The 15,652-nt window shown below is 38.9% G+C and overlaps 2 protein-coding genes across 4 annotated transcripts in view; both read left to right on the forward strand.

The window, feature by feature from the left end:
- The window catches only part of LOC104968247 (PWWP domain-containing protein MUM1L1-like), a 21,160-nt gene extending 15,413 nt beyond the window's left edge, over positions 1 to 5,747 (forward strand). The window contains exons 2-13 of one of the 3 annotated variants that reach the window (XM_010797824.1): positions 40 to 297; positions 422 to 659; positions 1,140 to 1,277; positions 1,383 to 1,453; positions 1,879 to 1,955; positions 2,260 to 2,320; positions 2,423 to 2,498; positions 2,590 to 2,640; positions 2,762 to 3,000; positions 3,841 to 4,056; positions 4,189 to 4,277; positions 4,369 to 5,747. In XM_010797824.1, the coding sequence (XP_010796126.1) occupies positions 169 to 297; positions 422 to 659; positions 1,140 to 1,277; positions 1,383 to 1,453; positions 1,879 to 1,955; positions 2,260 to 2,320; positions 2,423 to 2,498; positions 2,590 to 2,640; positions 2,762 to 3,000; positions 3,841 to 4,056; positions 4,189 to 4,277; positions 4,369 to 4,468 (1,485 nt within the window). In that variant the 5' untranslated portion in view covers positions 40 to 168 and the 3' untranslated portion in view covers positions 4,469 to 5,747. Of the gene's footprint in view, positions 1 to 35; positions 298 to 421; positions 660 to 1,139; positions 1,278 to 1,382; positions 1,454 to 1,878; positions 1,956 to 2,259; positions 2,321 to 2,422; positions 2,499 to 2,589; positions 2,641 to 2,761; positions 3,001 to 3,840; positions 4,057 to 4,188; positions 4,278 to 4,368 lie in introns of those variants that run through there. The other 2 variants (XM_010797823.1, XM_010797826.1) reach the window with 2 other exon arrangements.
- Positions 5,748 to 9,750: 4,003 nt separating this feature from the next.
- The window catches only part of ahctf1 (AT hook containing transcription factor 1), a 15,805-nt gene continuing 9,903 nt past the window's right edge, over positions 9,751 to 15,652 (forward strand). The window contains exons 1-9 of the mRNA XM_010797828.1: positions 9,751 to 9,976; positions 11,835 to 11,961; positions 12,241 to 12,391; positions 12,602 to 12,704; positions 12,908 to 13,088; positions 13,262 to 13,469; positions 13,901 to 14,017; positions 14,152 to 14,236; positions 14,394 to 14,544. Of these exons, the coding sequence (XP_010796130.1) occupies positions 11,841 to 11,961; positions 12,241 to 12,391; positions 12,602 to 12,704; positions 12,908 to 13,088; positions 13,262 to 13,469; positions 13,901 to 14,017; positions 14,152 to 14,236; positions 14,394 to 14,544 (1,117 nt within the window). The 5' untranslated portion in view covers positions 9,751 to 9,976; positions 11,835 to 11,840. The remainder of the gene's footprint in view (positions 9,977 to 11,834; positions 11,962 to 12,240; positions 12,392 to 12,601; positions 12,705 to 12,907; positions 13,089 to 13,261; positions 13,470 to 13,900; positions 14,018 to 14,151; positions 14,237 to 14,393; positions 14,545 to 15,652) is intronic.

The raw sequence follows: 15,652 nt of genomic DNA on the forward strand, positions 1-15,652 counted from the left end.
ATTTCTGACCTCTTCCCCCTTTCTCTCTCTCTCTCTCAGCTGTCAGCCCCATGACATCGGCCCGCTAAATGTCATACTTTGACACTTCACATCTGATCCAATGAACTCAAGGGAAGGACTACACCAGTTCATACAGTGATTAAAGGTAAACTTACAAGTAATATTCAAATGGAACCGACACAAGACGCCCCGCTGACCTCCACGCCAGTCCGCAACTCCTCCAAAGACTTCCTGTCCAACATCTCCAGAACAAAAGGAGTGGAGCCAGAAAGCAGCAAATTCACCAATCAGTTGGAGGTGTTTCATCATTTCTCTTTTGCTGATATTGTTTCTGCATTTTGAGCCAACACATTATTCAGGATCCACAGTTAATTTCAGTAATAATCTTAAACTTATTTTTGATATATTTTTTCTGTTGTAGACATCAGAGGTAGATTCATCATGCTGCCAATCAAAGTCTGTAAGAAAACGTGAGAGTGCTCCCGCTTCCCCGATAAGAAGACTTAGAAATAGGGTGGTGAGAGAGCAAATACAGACGCGCAGTCAAACCAGAAGAACTCCAGCCAAGCGCAAGCGAGGCAGGACGCGGAAGGTGCCGATGACTGAGAAAACCACATCTCAGTCATCGGAGCACTCCACGCCTGATGCTGCAGAGCAAGGTATTGTCCAGCAATATACCATTATTGATGATAACTGTGATATTTAAAAAAAGAAATACATATTGATACTATGTTAGTAATATACATCTTATAATATTGTATTAATAATCCACCTCTTTAATCATTTATGTTTAGTTCCATTTAAGCTTGATTTCTTCCTATAAATGCCAAAAATGCACCTTTTTTGTTTTTTAAAGAAAATTGTATTTGACTGAAATCCTTTATATTATTATTAATTTTATATTTTCGGTACATTTTGCAATTATATCGTTATCATTACTTATGTTGGCTAACATAACTATTTCTGTGCATCTCATGCATCCTCCTCACAATCCGAAACATGATAAAACATGCTGTTGTCTGTGAGTCTGCTGCTTGTAGTTTTGTAGAGCAGGTTTAAAATAACTCGGCTAAACTAAATAATCAGACCTAATTCTGTTATTTTGTTTTCCTTTCAACTACACACCCACTCCCCAAAAGAAGACTCTGTACTGTCTTCAGATCTGTCAATAGAGCTGAGTCACCATGAGGAACAGGTGCCATATTTGTTCTGCCAGGATGATAATCCTAGTGAGGAGGACGAGGAGCTACCCAGTTTTTTGATGCAGCAGGAGAAAAGTAAGAGAGACTGCGATGACTGAAAATATCCTCTCCAAGGACTGGATGTGGACTGGATAGTATGAACATACTGTTAACTTTATGTGAATTGTCTTTGTCTTGTAGATCCTCCAGCCATTACAGGAGGAGCCTTTGTGTGGTACAAATATAGAAGTTACCCATTCTGGCCTGCATCGGTGAGTGCAGAAACCTGTGTGGAACTGATGATGGATTTGTCATAAGCACATGTTTTTTGCATCCATACAGAAATTAGCTTTTTCTTTTTTACATTTGAGAACTTTACACTTTGCTTTTACCATTTTTGCTCAAAGAATGACTTAAACATTTGCTTGCTATTTTTTAAATGTTCTGTCGTACATTTCAGCTTAATTGAAAGCAATTGGTTGACTAATCACTTTAGCACTGTTAAACTAGTCACTGTGGTGTAGTAATTGGTTATAATTCTACATGTTCATTTCAGGTAGATGTGTTCACTGGGGAAAGTCAATTTGCATGGAAATGTTGGTGACTCAAAAAAAAGAACAGTTCTCAAATGTTTACAAATTAGAAAAGCCTTAATGTTTCACTTTTATTTTATTCAGTACAATTTTTTTCTTTGCAGGTAAAAAGTGTGAACCGTAAGCAGAAAAAAGCGAGCATCATATTCATTGATGACCCCTTGATTCACCAAAAGAAAGGGTAGGAAATTTAAAGGAATTTTTGATCACTTCTTTGTTGGATATCTGCTGTACTTTTACAATGTATAGGATTGTTATTACAGGTTGTAAGGACCATATATTATCTTCCAATTTTGATATTGGTGAGAACACCTGAAAGGAGCTGTGTTTTAAAATAAGTTAACGTTAATTAAAGTAATGTCGTAGGTCTTAAAAAGCCTCTTTTAGTCTGATGTAATGTTAACAAATAAAAAAACTCATGAGTTGGCTCACTTTAAAATCATCAGTAGTTGGTATTTTAGTTGAATTTTTTTGTTTTTTTTAAGGTTGGCTGTGGCTCTGAAAACCCTGAAACCTTTTGGCTGTGAAGAAGATCATGAGCTGGAGGTAAGATTTGCCCATGAAATATACACTCAGTATTTTTAAAATGCTGTTGTCCTGTAAATCAGTGGCATACCATAAATGTCTCTCAAATGTATTCTGTTATAGTGTAAAGCCAAAGAAAAGTATAATGCCGCAATTGAGTGGTCCTTGGATCTTATAACAGACTACAGAATAAAGATTGGTAAGTCCATTTAACTGTTGTGCAGAAAGAAACAACATTGTTTGGACACTATTGAATTGGTAGCAGTACTAATCATGTTTTGTCTTTGCAGGTTGTGGATCATTTTCTGGCTCCTTCCTCGAGTACTTTGCTCACGACATGAGTAGGTTTCGTTCCACCGCAGAATATTAGGCCACTGCAGAATGTTAAACATTGACAGAATTTGAAAACGTATATACACCTGCATCCTTTCTTGGTCCTGACCATGCTCTTCACTTTTCCAGGCTATCCATTGAGGAGAAAGTACCCGAAGGCAGCCTCAGAGAGACTTACCATCCCCAGTGAATCGGCGGATGTGATTGAGGCACCATTTCAGGATTACGGCTTCAGTGACCAGCATGAGGAGGTCAGCACGAGTTTAAAAAGGTTGCTGCCAGACCGGAGTCATGCCACCCACGACCGTGCTAACAAAAAGCTGGTACATTTCATCGTAAAGCAGCGCATGGTGGAAGGACGCCTTCTGGTATGATCAATGGAGCCTATTGCATTGCTGTTTAAGTTTTTGCTCTTTGCAAACACTTACTAATTTCTTGCTTACTGCTTTTTTATGTGAAAGTATTTATATATGAAAGAAATATGTGCAGATGCATTCTTCTGTCATTGCAATTTGTGCAAAAATGTTCTATGACATTAATTCATAGAACCCATTCCCTGGTATCCAAATATTCCTGCTTCTTCGCTTTTTTCTTACACATTATAGACACTATACAGCATTCTCAATGCAATTTCTTCAGGAATTGCGTTCTCTAGTTTCAGTTTAATTTCTTCAATTTTTCTTTAATTTATTTGACAGAGAATGCATGTGCAAACGTTGTCCTTGGTTACGCTTTAAAACTATGTCCCACCAATGTGTTAAAAGCGATACTTTTGCAATAGACATTTAACAATGGAGTCTCTGCTGTTGATGAGTGCAAGAGAAACATCCACTATGATATTTGAATGTTTTGAAACATTAATGGATTTAAGATCAACACTTTCTAAATGAGCACTGGTCCTTGATAATAATACATTTTATTTTAGGCGCCTTTCATGACACCCAAGGACACGTACAATTTGTTAAAAAAGAAAACGCTAATAGGCAACAGAACATGATAAAAACACAAACAGGAAATCTTGGAGGAGACAATCAAGTGGACACATAGAATGGGGAGCACTACAGTGAGTAGGTAGATTTGAACAGGTGGGTTTTTAATTGGGATTTGAATATGGTGATTGTGTCTGACTGCCAGATAGGGGGGGTCAGGTTATGTAGGGATTTGTAAGTGAGCAGTATCAACTCACCCTCCTGTGTCGCTCTACTTAGTCTGTGATCAGTGGGCAGCAGCCGTCCAGATGGCTTCGCTCCTTTCTGAGTGATCGGCGTAGGATGGTGAACGTATTCTTGGAAGATGACCAGCAGTTGGACCAGGTCTACAGGTACCTGAATGAACTCTACACAACAGCAGAGGCCATCGCCCCTTGTCTACATGGGATGGACATGCAGCTTGTCTCCTTTGTCCTGGATGTGCTTCTTCCTGAGGTGAGCTAAAGCTTCATCAGCGCTCATTTTGTGTTCTTCTATATTGTGTCATATGGTATATTTTTTTATATTGCAGTTCACAGTGGTATGTATGTGGTACATGTGTATTAAGATTATTGTTCTCCTGTGAAGGCCATCATTTATGCCATTGCTGGGGTGGACAATGTCCCAGTAAAAAAGGCAGAAGAAAAATACCTTAAAGGACGATGCATAAGTAAAAGGTAGAAGCCTAATGAGTTAAACCTTTAAAGAAAGACATTGTCACACCATATATTAAATATGATCAGTGAATGTTGTTTTCTTTCATTTCAGAGAAAGACAGGAGTTTGACCTAATGATTGAGCGACAGATGAGGAACAAATTCAAGTGTCAGAGCACTTCACCTGGTTTATTGGATGACCCCATCAGTTAGAAGGCTGATAAATGTGAAATAATTGTATTCTTCTTTTTTTTTCAAAAACTTTTTTTTATACAAGCAACGATGCATTACTTTGTGCCTTTTTTTTAAATCTGAAAGGATTTAATTAAATTCTCCTTTGCCTCTTTTTAAGATGCATCACTATAAATCATGGGTTATCACTGCAGATATAATGATAACAAATTATAGAGAATGTGATTGGTATACTTTTGGAATGAGGGCAATTATTCTCTTTGTACAGTGCCAAATCCTTTTTGTTTATACGTCCTTAAATGCTTATGTGCTATTCATTTGTTAAACATGAAATGCTATTACACACTAAAGACTTGCTTTATAAAACGCGGATCTTTTAACACAAGTTATCGCAATATGCATCAACAACAGCTCAACCACCACGGGGCCAACAATTGTAGCTCTTGTCTAGAAGGCCTAGAAGGTTGTAGCAATATCTATTGTCAATAACCTTGTTTCAGAAAAAATATATATATTGAGATCATGCTAATGCACTTGTCTCCCTCCCCAAAAATGTCCTACACAAATTAGGTTGATTCCTTTGCCAAAAAAGATACAAGAACAAACAAGGCGGAAGATTAATTATACTGATAACCTTATTTATAAATAGTATTGTTTTAGTTCATTATCACCATCTTTCACAATATTGTGGTGAAAGGCTAAAGTGTAAATCTTACACGGTCATCATATTCTGCAGTCTGAAACAGATGTCCTAACAACCACAAGAAGAAGCATTGTGCTAAGAGCAACCATTCATCTCAAGATAAAAACCATTGTGACATCAGCACATCTGTATATTATTTAGTCAACTTTAAGCCGTTTGAAAAAAATGTCATTATGTTTGTTTATTTATGATCTATTCAATAGTGGCACATTTCCACTTCCAATGGGACGTCAGGACTGTTGTGGGGGTTCTGTGTTATTTGAATACATCAATGGGTTTCTGGGGTGGGTGTGCAGCAGCGGTTGAAAGAAACGCTCGGCCTCCCTCAAACAACTGGGGAAAAAAACCAAATTAGTATCAGATCCAATAGTATGTACCTGCAATACCGGAGGCTGCAGTTTTAGGACCGCAGTCGTAGGACTCTAGTTTTTTTGGCAACATCGCCACCTAGAGAATTGGATGCCCGCAAAAGTACAACCATCGAGTATTGAGTCTACACAGCGAGTCTGTTTTAGACATTATAATGCTTGTTATTAACGATCTATGAATGCATGAAAATACTTGTTTCTTACAGAAATTAAAGAAATATGATGAAAATATGTTCTATGTGTTGTTATTGTTGAGCAAACACATAATAACATACATTGTATTGAATATATACATACACACAGTGGATATATAAAGTATTTCAGTGTGGAAGTAGGTGGTATGGTTATGGTATTTAGCAGACACTTTTATCCAAAGCGACATACAAAAACTTAAGCCACTAAAACAACCATAATTAATACTAGAATATCAATACAAACTTCAATTTATAGAACAACAATAGTGGTGATAACAACAATAATATGAGATTAGCCTACACTAGAACTGGGGTCGTTTGGCAATAATAAAATGCATCACACACGTGTCACAGATTAAAGCACATAATAATACTTGGGGTTAAAAACAGCAATGCATAGCACTATAGCCGAGACAAGGAATGGATTTATCTGATTAGTTTATATAATTATAGTTCCCTGTAGGCTATGGGCAAACCTTTTTCATTCGTATTCCTCGTTGGTGGGATGAACTACCTGTGCTGTCCGTTCAGCGACAGCCTTTGTATTTTCAAGAAGCTTTTAAAAACTCACCTTTTAGAACATCTTTCTAATTAGTTCATATATTTGAGTCTTACTCGTAAATGTAATCATATAGTTATTATTTTGTCATCACCACTATTGCTAGTCAGTTTAGCTATACAATTATATTTGTACTAAATAACAAACGTAATCAGCCACTTAAACTAAAGTGAATCGGATGGACGCACGAGAGGCACACAGTGACATGAGAATATTCGAATAAATAAGTAGCATATAGTGAGCATATAAGGCAAGGCAAGGCAAAGCAAGTTTATTTATTATAGCACCTTTCAACACAAGGCAATTCAAAGTGCTTTACAAAAATGAAAGATATTAAGAAAATGGCATTTAAAAACAGTCATTAGAAGCAAAGATAATCAAATAAACATTAAAAGAAAGATACATGGATAAAAGTTACAGTGCAGTGCAGTTATATGAATAGTTCAATTAAAAGCAGCGACAAAAAGAAAAGTCTTCAGCCTGGATTTAAAAATAGTCATATAAAATGAACTCTGTTTTAGAAGCTTTCTTAGAGATGTATTCACTCCAATCCGAATCCAAGCGTTGTTAAGTGGAGAAAAGCTTTTATTTATTCACTATTGTTCAAAGAAAGAAGGCATCATATACAGCACTTACATTGAACAATTTAGCTAGGGTCCTAGGAATGCGGTCCTGAAACTGCAGCCTCCGGTATTGCAGGAACATGCTACTCATCAGATTGGGAAATGGGTAAAGGGGTTATTATGTTTTAGTAAATCATTATGTCAGTCATAATCCAGGAGTTTCTGGTAATGCGACATTTTAGGTATCCTATTAAAACCATGGATGTTTAAGAAGATTAAAACCAGAGAAGGGAGATAGCACGCCCAACCGAGCAATTATTAGTGCTCGTCAAACCACTCCTGGGAAAGATGGTGTTTTTTACAAAATGTTGGAACACATGACAGATAACACTCTAGTCATTGTGTTAAGGTTGTTTAATAGGGTGTGGGATTCTGGCCAACTTCCTTCAGTGTGGAAACAAGCGATAATAGTGCCCATCCTAAAGCCAGGGAAAGACCCTTCAGATCCATCTAGCTACAGGCCTATTGCCCTGGCATCTCATTTATGCAAAATCATGGAAAGAATGGTTACAGAAAGGTTAACATATATCTTAGAAAGTAAAGCTCTGTTGTCCCCATATCAAAGTGGGTTCCGTAGGGGTCGGAATACAATGGATTCTATATTGTGCTTAGAATCAGACATCAGGAAAGCACAGACCAACAAGGAAGTAGTGATTGCAGTCTTCTTTGATATTGAAAAGGCTTATGACATGCTCTGGAAGGAAGGACTACTAATCAAGTTAAAATCATTGGGAATTGGTGGTAAAGCATATAATTGGGTTATGAATTTTTTACTGGACAGAAAAATACAAGTAAGAGTAGGTGCAGAATATTCAAGTGTTTATGCTGTGGAAAATGGTACTCCGCAAGGTAGTGTGTGTAGTCCGTTGCTGTTCAATATAATGATACATGACATTTTTAATCAAGTTAATCCAAGTATGGGAAAATCTTTGTATGCAGATGATGGGGCTTTGTGGGCAAAAGGCCGCAATGTAGCACATGTTGGAAAGAAAATACAAGCTGCAATAGTGGAAGTGGAGAAATGGACAAATAAATGGGGATTCAAACTGTCAGTAGCTAAGACGCAGGTCATTTGTTTTACAAAACGGCATAACATTGCTCCTATATCGTTAAAATTGTATGAGCAACCTCTTGAACAGGTTAATACAATAAGATTTCTTGGTGTTTGGTTTGACAGAAAGCTAACATGGAGCAATCATATAGGAAAAGTTCAAAATAAATGTAAAAAAGTCAACAATGTACTTCGGTGTTTGGCGGGACAGGAGTGGGGAGCAAGTAGGTCATCACTTCTGAATATATATTGGGCACTCATGAGACCTGTATTCGATTATGGGTGTATAGCGTTCATGGCAGCAGCAGAATCAAACCTTAAAAAACTGGATGTCCTACAAGCTCAGGCCCTGAGAATTTGTAGTGGAGCTTTTAAAACATCTCCAGTATCAGCAATACAGGTGGAAATGGGAGAAATGCCTTTAAGGATAAGAAGAGTGAAGTTAATGTTGGCATACTGGGTAAACCTTCAGGGGCACAGTGATAGTCATCCTGCGAAAAGTATTTTTGAAAGACTGCTGGGAGCACAATGAGTCACATTTAACAAGTTTTGGATGGATTGGCGATGTTAAAGCAGCAAGTATAGGTTTGAATCAAATACAGTATTGCCCCACAGTTCCAATCTCGTCCATTCCACCCTGGTTATTCCCATTGCCAAGTGTAGACCTCAATATACAAAGGGAGTTAAAGGAAAAGAAAGAACTACCAGTATGGCGCATAGTCCAGAATTATTTTGCAAGATATCACTCAGACTCAACAATCATATTTACAGATGGTTCCAAAGATCCAGAGACAGGGCGTGCAGGGGCAGCAGTTTACATCCCAGTGAGTAATACACATATCAAGAAAAGGGTAACAGACCATGTGTCAGTATACACCACAGAGTTCTTGGCATTGGTGTTGTCATTGGAATGGATAGAGGAGAAAGAAATACATAACAGTGTAATTGCATCTGACAGCTTTTCAGCATTATCGAGTATACGATCGGGTAGATCTTCATCTAGAATGGACATAATAAATGAAATATTTCTAATTGTATATAAAATGCAAATCAAAGGCATAGCAACTCGTTTCATCTTCCTGCTCATGTTGGTGTGGAGGGTAATGAACAGGTGGATATTCTGGCCAAACAAACACTCAGAAGTATGAACATAGACATAGAAGTTCCACTCAGTAAAGCGGAGGTTAAAACATTCATACAGAGATATGCACAAACAACATGGCAAGAACATTGGGACCTTAGTGATACAGGAAGACATCTTTATAAAATTCAAAGGTATGTGGGGGATGGAAGGAAGGTAGGGTTTAAAAGAAGGGAGGAAAATGTAATTTCTCGGATGAGAATAGGTCATACAGGTCTCAATCATACATTAAGTATAATAGGAAAGCATCCAACCGGAAAGTGTATACACTGTAGCCAGCCAGAAACTGTTGAGCATGTTTTACTGCTTTGCAGGAAATATAGTACTCAGAGAAATGCTGCTTTTCCAGACACTGAAGAAAGCAAAATTCCATGACTTCTCGCTATCAGGGCTGTTAGGGAAAACATCAGGCACATATGTATTGTGAGATTATTGCGGTATATAACTAAGAGAAATTGAAATAATTTAAAATAATCTAGAGTTTTGGTTCTTTATTTTATTTATTTTGTTTATTGTTTTCTGCATAGTCTCTTGTCCAATTGGTGGCGGTAATGCACCTACAAGTTGGTTTGCCAACCGCCAATAAACACTAAAGAAGAAGAAGAAGCACGCCCAACCGGAAGAGGGCAGCAGTAGTGTTCGCTGTGCCAGATTCAATGCCGGCGAAGAAGAAGGGCATGGAGCACTTTCCAATCGTGGAAATGGCGCTTTGAGTGGAAACCATAGGTGGAGACCAGAAGTCAGAGGGAGCATCTCGTACTTGGCAGTCTAGTGAAGGCCCCAAAGGGCTGTACGTATGTGTTGTACTTTGAAAAAAGGAGCGGAGTATGATACGGGAGAAAGGGAATCAGGAGATTCTTCAAGGAAATCTGAACATCCGTGGCAGACAGGTAACCTAAACGTGGGTAGCAGCTAGCGGGGCACATTGCATCACGTTTTAGCTAGCAGTACTAGCTCCATAAAGTCGTTAGGCTGCTTAAATTCCCCAAAACAAGAATTGCAGTTAGAGCTCAACTTCTGACTGAAGAAGTCTGGCTCTAACGCGATGTTGCCATTAGCTACACACTTACGTTGATCTAGTTTTGTATTGCTATTACGTTTGCAATGCTAAAGCTAAAGGAAGACCACTACATAAGTGTAACGTTACCTACCTTACTTTACTGGTTTAGGGAAAGACACTTACATTAGTCTGCTACAAGGAAGTTACGGTATGTAATGGGTCTAGTGAAATAATAACGTTTCTGGATGTCAGCCCTAAAATAGGTCACGGAATCTTTGCTATCATTAACGCGAACGGATCGCGTTAGCGAAAGCAGCAACGGACCCAGCTGGACTGGCTAGCCGCCTTGACTAAACTACCCTAGAGTTAAATGTTTATCGGCGTTAGTAAAGATGATTTGTTGGAGCACATGTCCAATAACTCATCAGCCGATGCAATGTGCACATAGCTCGTCAGTAAGACTAACTTGAGACGGTGAATTTAGATAAACTGTGATCCTGCGTGACCTTGCAAGCTAACTGGGTAGCCTGCTAATGTGCTGCATACATATTGTCATTACCTTCTTCAGCCCTACATTACATCCACACACACATATATATAGTGTATGTATTTTGTGTTTAACATCAATGTGTATTTTATTGTACAAAGAATGGGATAATGGGTTTGTTTACATTATGTCAAGCTAGTTTAAGGCTAACTGCAGTAGACCAAGCTAATCTGTATTTTTCAGATGCTAACGACAGAGCTAACGTCTAGATAGTTAACTGACGTTCAAACATCTTTATCGTCCATATATTGTCTGATACGTTTGCCGGTTGGATGAATACATTGATCTGGGTTGTAACACATTTGATGGATTGTCAAACGCGATAAATGACAAGTGAGATGTTGTATTTGCTTATATTTGGTTGTGAACACTCTATCGTCTGTAATAGTGTAGTGACACTTTTAAGTTCTTAAATTGTGCTTGTTTAAAGTTAATTCTTACATTATGTCAACATGTTTTATCACTTCATGGCATGTGGCTGCGTAGTGACAGGCATGTTGCGCGGGAGTTCCGTTGAATCAAATGTGTTTTGAATTCTGGTCACAGAGGGCAGTATTGTGTCCAATTGTGGACGCTGAAACTTAAGGGCAAATTCAGGTGAAGAATGCTTTGAAAACACAACTGCATTTACCAAACTGCTGGGGATAATATTATCTTGGTGGATGATTAGATAAATAACAAGGCAGAGGGATAGTATACACACACAGAGTTGAGTGAAAAATGGTTATAACATAAGAATAAATAGATATACATCTTGGCTAAAAATTATAATACAAACATCAGTGTTAAAAACATCACACATAAGCTATTAAAAAAACAACAACATTACAACCTGTTTCACAATAACACGGTTTTTTGTCAGATGTAGAGCAGCAGTGTGTTATCAATTTGTTTTGGTTGATCTGAGAACAGATCCAGTGGCACCAGTTGTTAACAAATTTGCTGACAACTGGGGGTGCAACTGTTGTTCGGAAGAAAGACTCCTTTGTGCTGTAAAACCCAGTTGAGCAGATAAAGCCTGAAATTAATTTAGGGAGTATAAAGGGCTCAGAGTGTTTTTATTTATATTTAGGCTTATACATGAAAATATCTAGGTTAGTGTGTTTTTGCGTAATTTTGTTTTTACCATCTAACTCTAGCAACAAGATTGCAAACTGCTGTTTCTAATATGCCATATATTGTGTTGTTTTTGTTTATGAAGTGAACCATGCATGACCTGACGGCCCAAGTCACCAGCAGCTTGCTGCCGTTTCCTGGAGTGACTATAGATGCTCTGGGAGAGGATGAGATCACCCTAGACTCTGTGTTACATGGGAAGTTCACTGTTGGTAAGCCTATTTTAGCTGATCAGTAATCTCTGTAAATGTTAATTGTATCTCCCGCTGATATTAATTAAACACTCTTTCCATCCTTCCGTTAAACAAAGATTTACATTTTTGGATGCTTACATTTGAGGTTTTATCCCCAAATACAGCTTGTAGAACTAGGAGCAGGTCAATTGTTAATTCAATCATGGGCTGTTTATTCTTGAACATGGAAGCTAACTTAGTGGTAATACTGGATCAGATTGCACTAACATTGCCCTTTTAATGTCTGTGTGTGCGAAGGCCGGAGCGGGCTTGCCTGGCTGGCCTGCGGCCCCCACCTGGAGGTGGTCCATTCAGTGACAGGAGAGCGACTGTCTGCGTACTGCTTCAGTGGTGGAGGAGAGCACCCCCCCACTGTCCTTGCTGCCAGGGACTTTAGCTGGCTAAAAAGGTCTGAGCTTTCTTCCACGACCTTTCTCTTTCTATCTATTTGATGTGGATTGTAGTCCAAACAAACTATAAAATAGTATTTAAACTTGTAATTTGTGATAGTCAACAAGTGTCAGAATTATGTGCTTCCACATTTTGTTACAAAAAAGATGTGTTCTTTTATATTTATATGCTAACTTTGCTAATGCTTTTTATTATTGTAATTTACTAGGTCTGGATTACTTGTCGGCTTGGAGGAAGCAGAGGGAAGTGTGCTGTGTCTTTATGATTTGGGACTATCAAGGGTGGTCAAAGCTGTTGTTATACCAGGCAGGGTGAGTGGGCAGTTCACCAGGGTCACCTCGACTCTGATCTGGTCGAGGTGGACTAAATCTTCTTAAACAATGATTTCAATGTACCGGTTTAGGGCAACATATATTCTTGCTACTGGTATTTAAGAGAAGGACATCCTATCTTATCCTATCCATCAGAACTTCAACACTTTCTTTCTGTTTTCTTTCCATCCTCTCTGCTGTAGATTACAGCTATTGAGCCGTTAGTGAGTTATGGTGGAGCAAGTGCTTCCACCCAGCATCTTCACCAAAGTCTGCGCTGGTTCTTTGGCATTGCCGCCGTAGTAACAGATCTCGGCCATGTTCTGCTGGTCGACCTCTGCCTGGACGACCTGTCCTGCAGCCAAAGTGAACTGGAGGCTTCAGGTGAGGAGCTTGTGTGATTGAACTCTTCTATTCTAAAATGGATATATAATGATGCGAGCCTATAGGCCTCTTGAGGGAGTAAAATAATTATTGTCTTGCTTTCTGGATTTCCTGCTACAAACTTGTTTCTCCACTTGAAACCATCTCTCTTTTTATATTTGCTCTGTTCACAGACCTGCAGGTAGTGACCAAATCTCCAGCCGAGATCCCCCGGCTGAGAGAAGTCGGCACCAGTCAGGGCAGACATCTTTGTCTCCAGCTGAATGGGCCCAGCAGTGTTGGAGCGACAGCTCTGCAGTACATCTCCAGGACCAACCAGCTGGCGGTGGGATTTTCAGATGGAAACTTACAGCTGTGGAACATGAAGACTCTAAAGAAGGAGTGAGTTTTTCTATTTCTGTTGACTTCCATATTCTGTGAAAGTGCGAAAAATGCCTGGGTTTCAGTTTATAGACAATTCTTTGTGAGGCCACATTGGATTATTACCGTATGTTCTGTAAAGACACAGCAGGTAAAAGGTATGATAAAACACAATCAAATAATTAGTGATCCCTCTCTGTAAAATAAAGGAAGAAAAAACGAATGAATACATTAAAATATAAAAACCTATTAAATAAAAAAAAATCCGTCCCACAAACTGTAGGTTTTTCATTACAAACATGTTTCATATCCCAAGATAGATGAATTGCATGTCTGTGGTTGCTTTTTTATTCATAAGCAGCTATGATTTACTTTCCATTTTAGGCTCAACGCTATGCATTTTTAATGAGAAAAATCACCATGTGTTCATAAAAGTTTGCTTCTATGTGTAGATACCACTCCCAGTTAGAAGGTGGCAGGGTGCCTGTTCATGCCTTCACCTTCCAGGAGCCAGAAAACGACCCCAGGAACTGTTGCTACCTCTGGGCTGTCCAGTCTTCTCAGGACCTGTAAGTCCTGCATTAAACCCATGTTTTCTATGTTATTTGTGTGAATTTAAAGAGATGAACTCATGGCATATTTTCCTTGAGATTCTGTAGGTTCTTATTTTCCCCTTGCCTATTTTTCTCTCACTCCCACACAGCGATGGAGATATGGTCAGCCTCCGCCTACTTCAGCTGGCTTTCAGTGAAAGGAAGTGTCTATCATCTGGGAAGATCCTCTATGAGGTTTGTAGTGCACACAGAATCACACCACTATTCTCTCTATTGACCTCAAATAGTGAAACCCTCACTCTACTCGTGATGTTTAAGTCCCAGCTGATTTACTATATATATTTACTTTTCTTGATTTACATTCTTCCCTTTTTAACTTGCTGTCTCTCAGGGTCTGGAGTACTGTGAGGAACGTTACAGTCAGGACTTAAATGGCCCAGCTTTCCCTCTCAGGGCCCAGGCCACCAACACCCGCCTGCTGAGCTGCCAGACCATCGAGAAGTTCCGACACCATCCTGACAGAGACGACAGCATGAACGAAGGTTAGCCCGCTTCCCCTGAAACTATCTGTGGAAGATATTAATTTCTATGGAACAACTTTGTGCAGCTTTTAAGTATTTCCAATCATATTTGAATATGCTGTGCTTTGACATTGACAGCGTTGCGGTATTAGAGAAATATAACCTTTGAAGAAAAGAAAAAAATCATCCTTTTTGTCTATCAAAATGAGATCGTTTAGGCCTGGGGTGCCCACACTTTTTCAGCTTGGGAGCTACTTTTAACGACTAAAAAAACAATTCCTTAAATAACATGAGCAGCTGTTGAAAGCTGCTTATAATATTAATGACAGTAATTCTATTTGGCCTACCTAAAATTGATATTGCAGTGGGAATTAAATTGTTTTAGCTTTAAGCCGCTGTGAAGGCCATAACAAAAAAAAGAAACATGACGATAAAGGTCCAAGAGTTGAGTTTGAATGGTGCCAGTCATTTTAGTTGCATGTTCTGTGCCTGATTCATGTGTTAAAACTAGGGCTGTCAGTCGATTCAAATATTTAATCGCATGATTGTCCATAGTTAATCGCACATTTTGTATCTGTTCTAAATGTACCTTAGAGTAATATTTTCAAGTTTGTAATACTCTTATCAACATATGAGTGGACAAATATGCTTTATGCAAATGTTTATTATCATTTGAACAATGACAAATATTTGTCATGAATATTAAACACAACAACCTCTGAACATTACAAATATTTGCCTCAATTCAACCAGGAACCTCTCTCTCTCTCTCTCTCTCTCTCTCTCTCTCTCTCTCTCTCTCTCTCGTGTGAGTGATGTGCAACTCAAGGCATATGCTCGAACGGGAGCTGCCTGGACGCTGCAATCATGTTGTGTGCTGACTTTTCGTATAATGTCCCACTGTCTGGCTGCCTGCATAAAGTCAAGTGCTCGGCGCAGCTGTGGGCGAAATGTCGCTCCTCTGTTTTCATTTAAACAGCTCCTTATATCCGTTAGCTAGCACCAGATGCTAACAACAACAACAATACGCGTAAGGTCTCTCTCTGTCTCTCTCGCTCGCTCGAGCCACACATACACACACCCTCCCGGCACCAGTCGGTGCCTGCCGGTGAGCGTGGAAGTGTGGTCT

This window comes from Notothenia coriiceps, unplaced genomic scaffold (assembly GCF_000735185.1).
Source record: "Notothenia coriiceps isolate Sejong01 unplaced genomic scaffold, NC01 NC01_scaffold00038491, whole genome shotgun sequence".
Classification (NCBI taxonomy): Eukaryota; Metazoa; Chordata; class Actinopteri; order Perciformes; family Nototheniidae; genus Notothenia; species Notothenia coriiceps.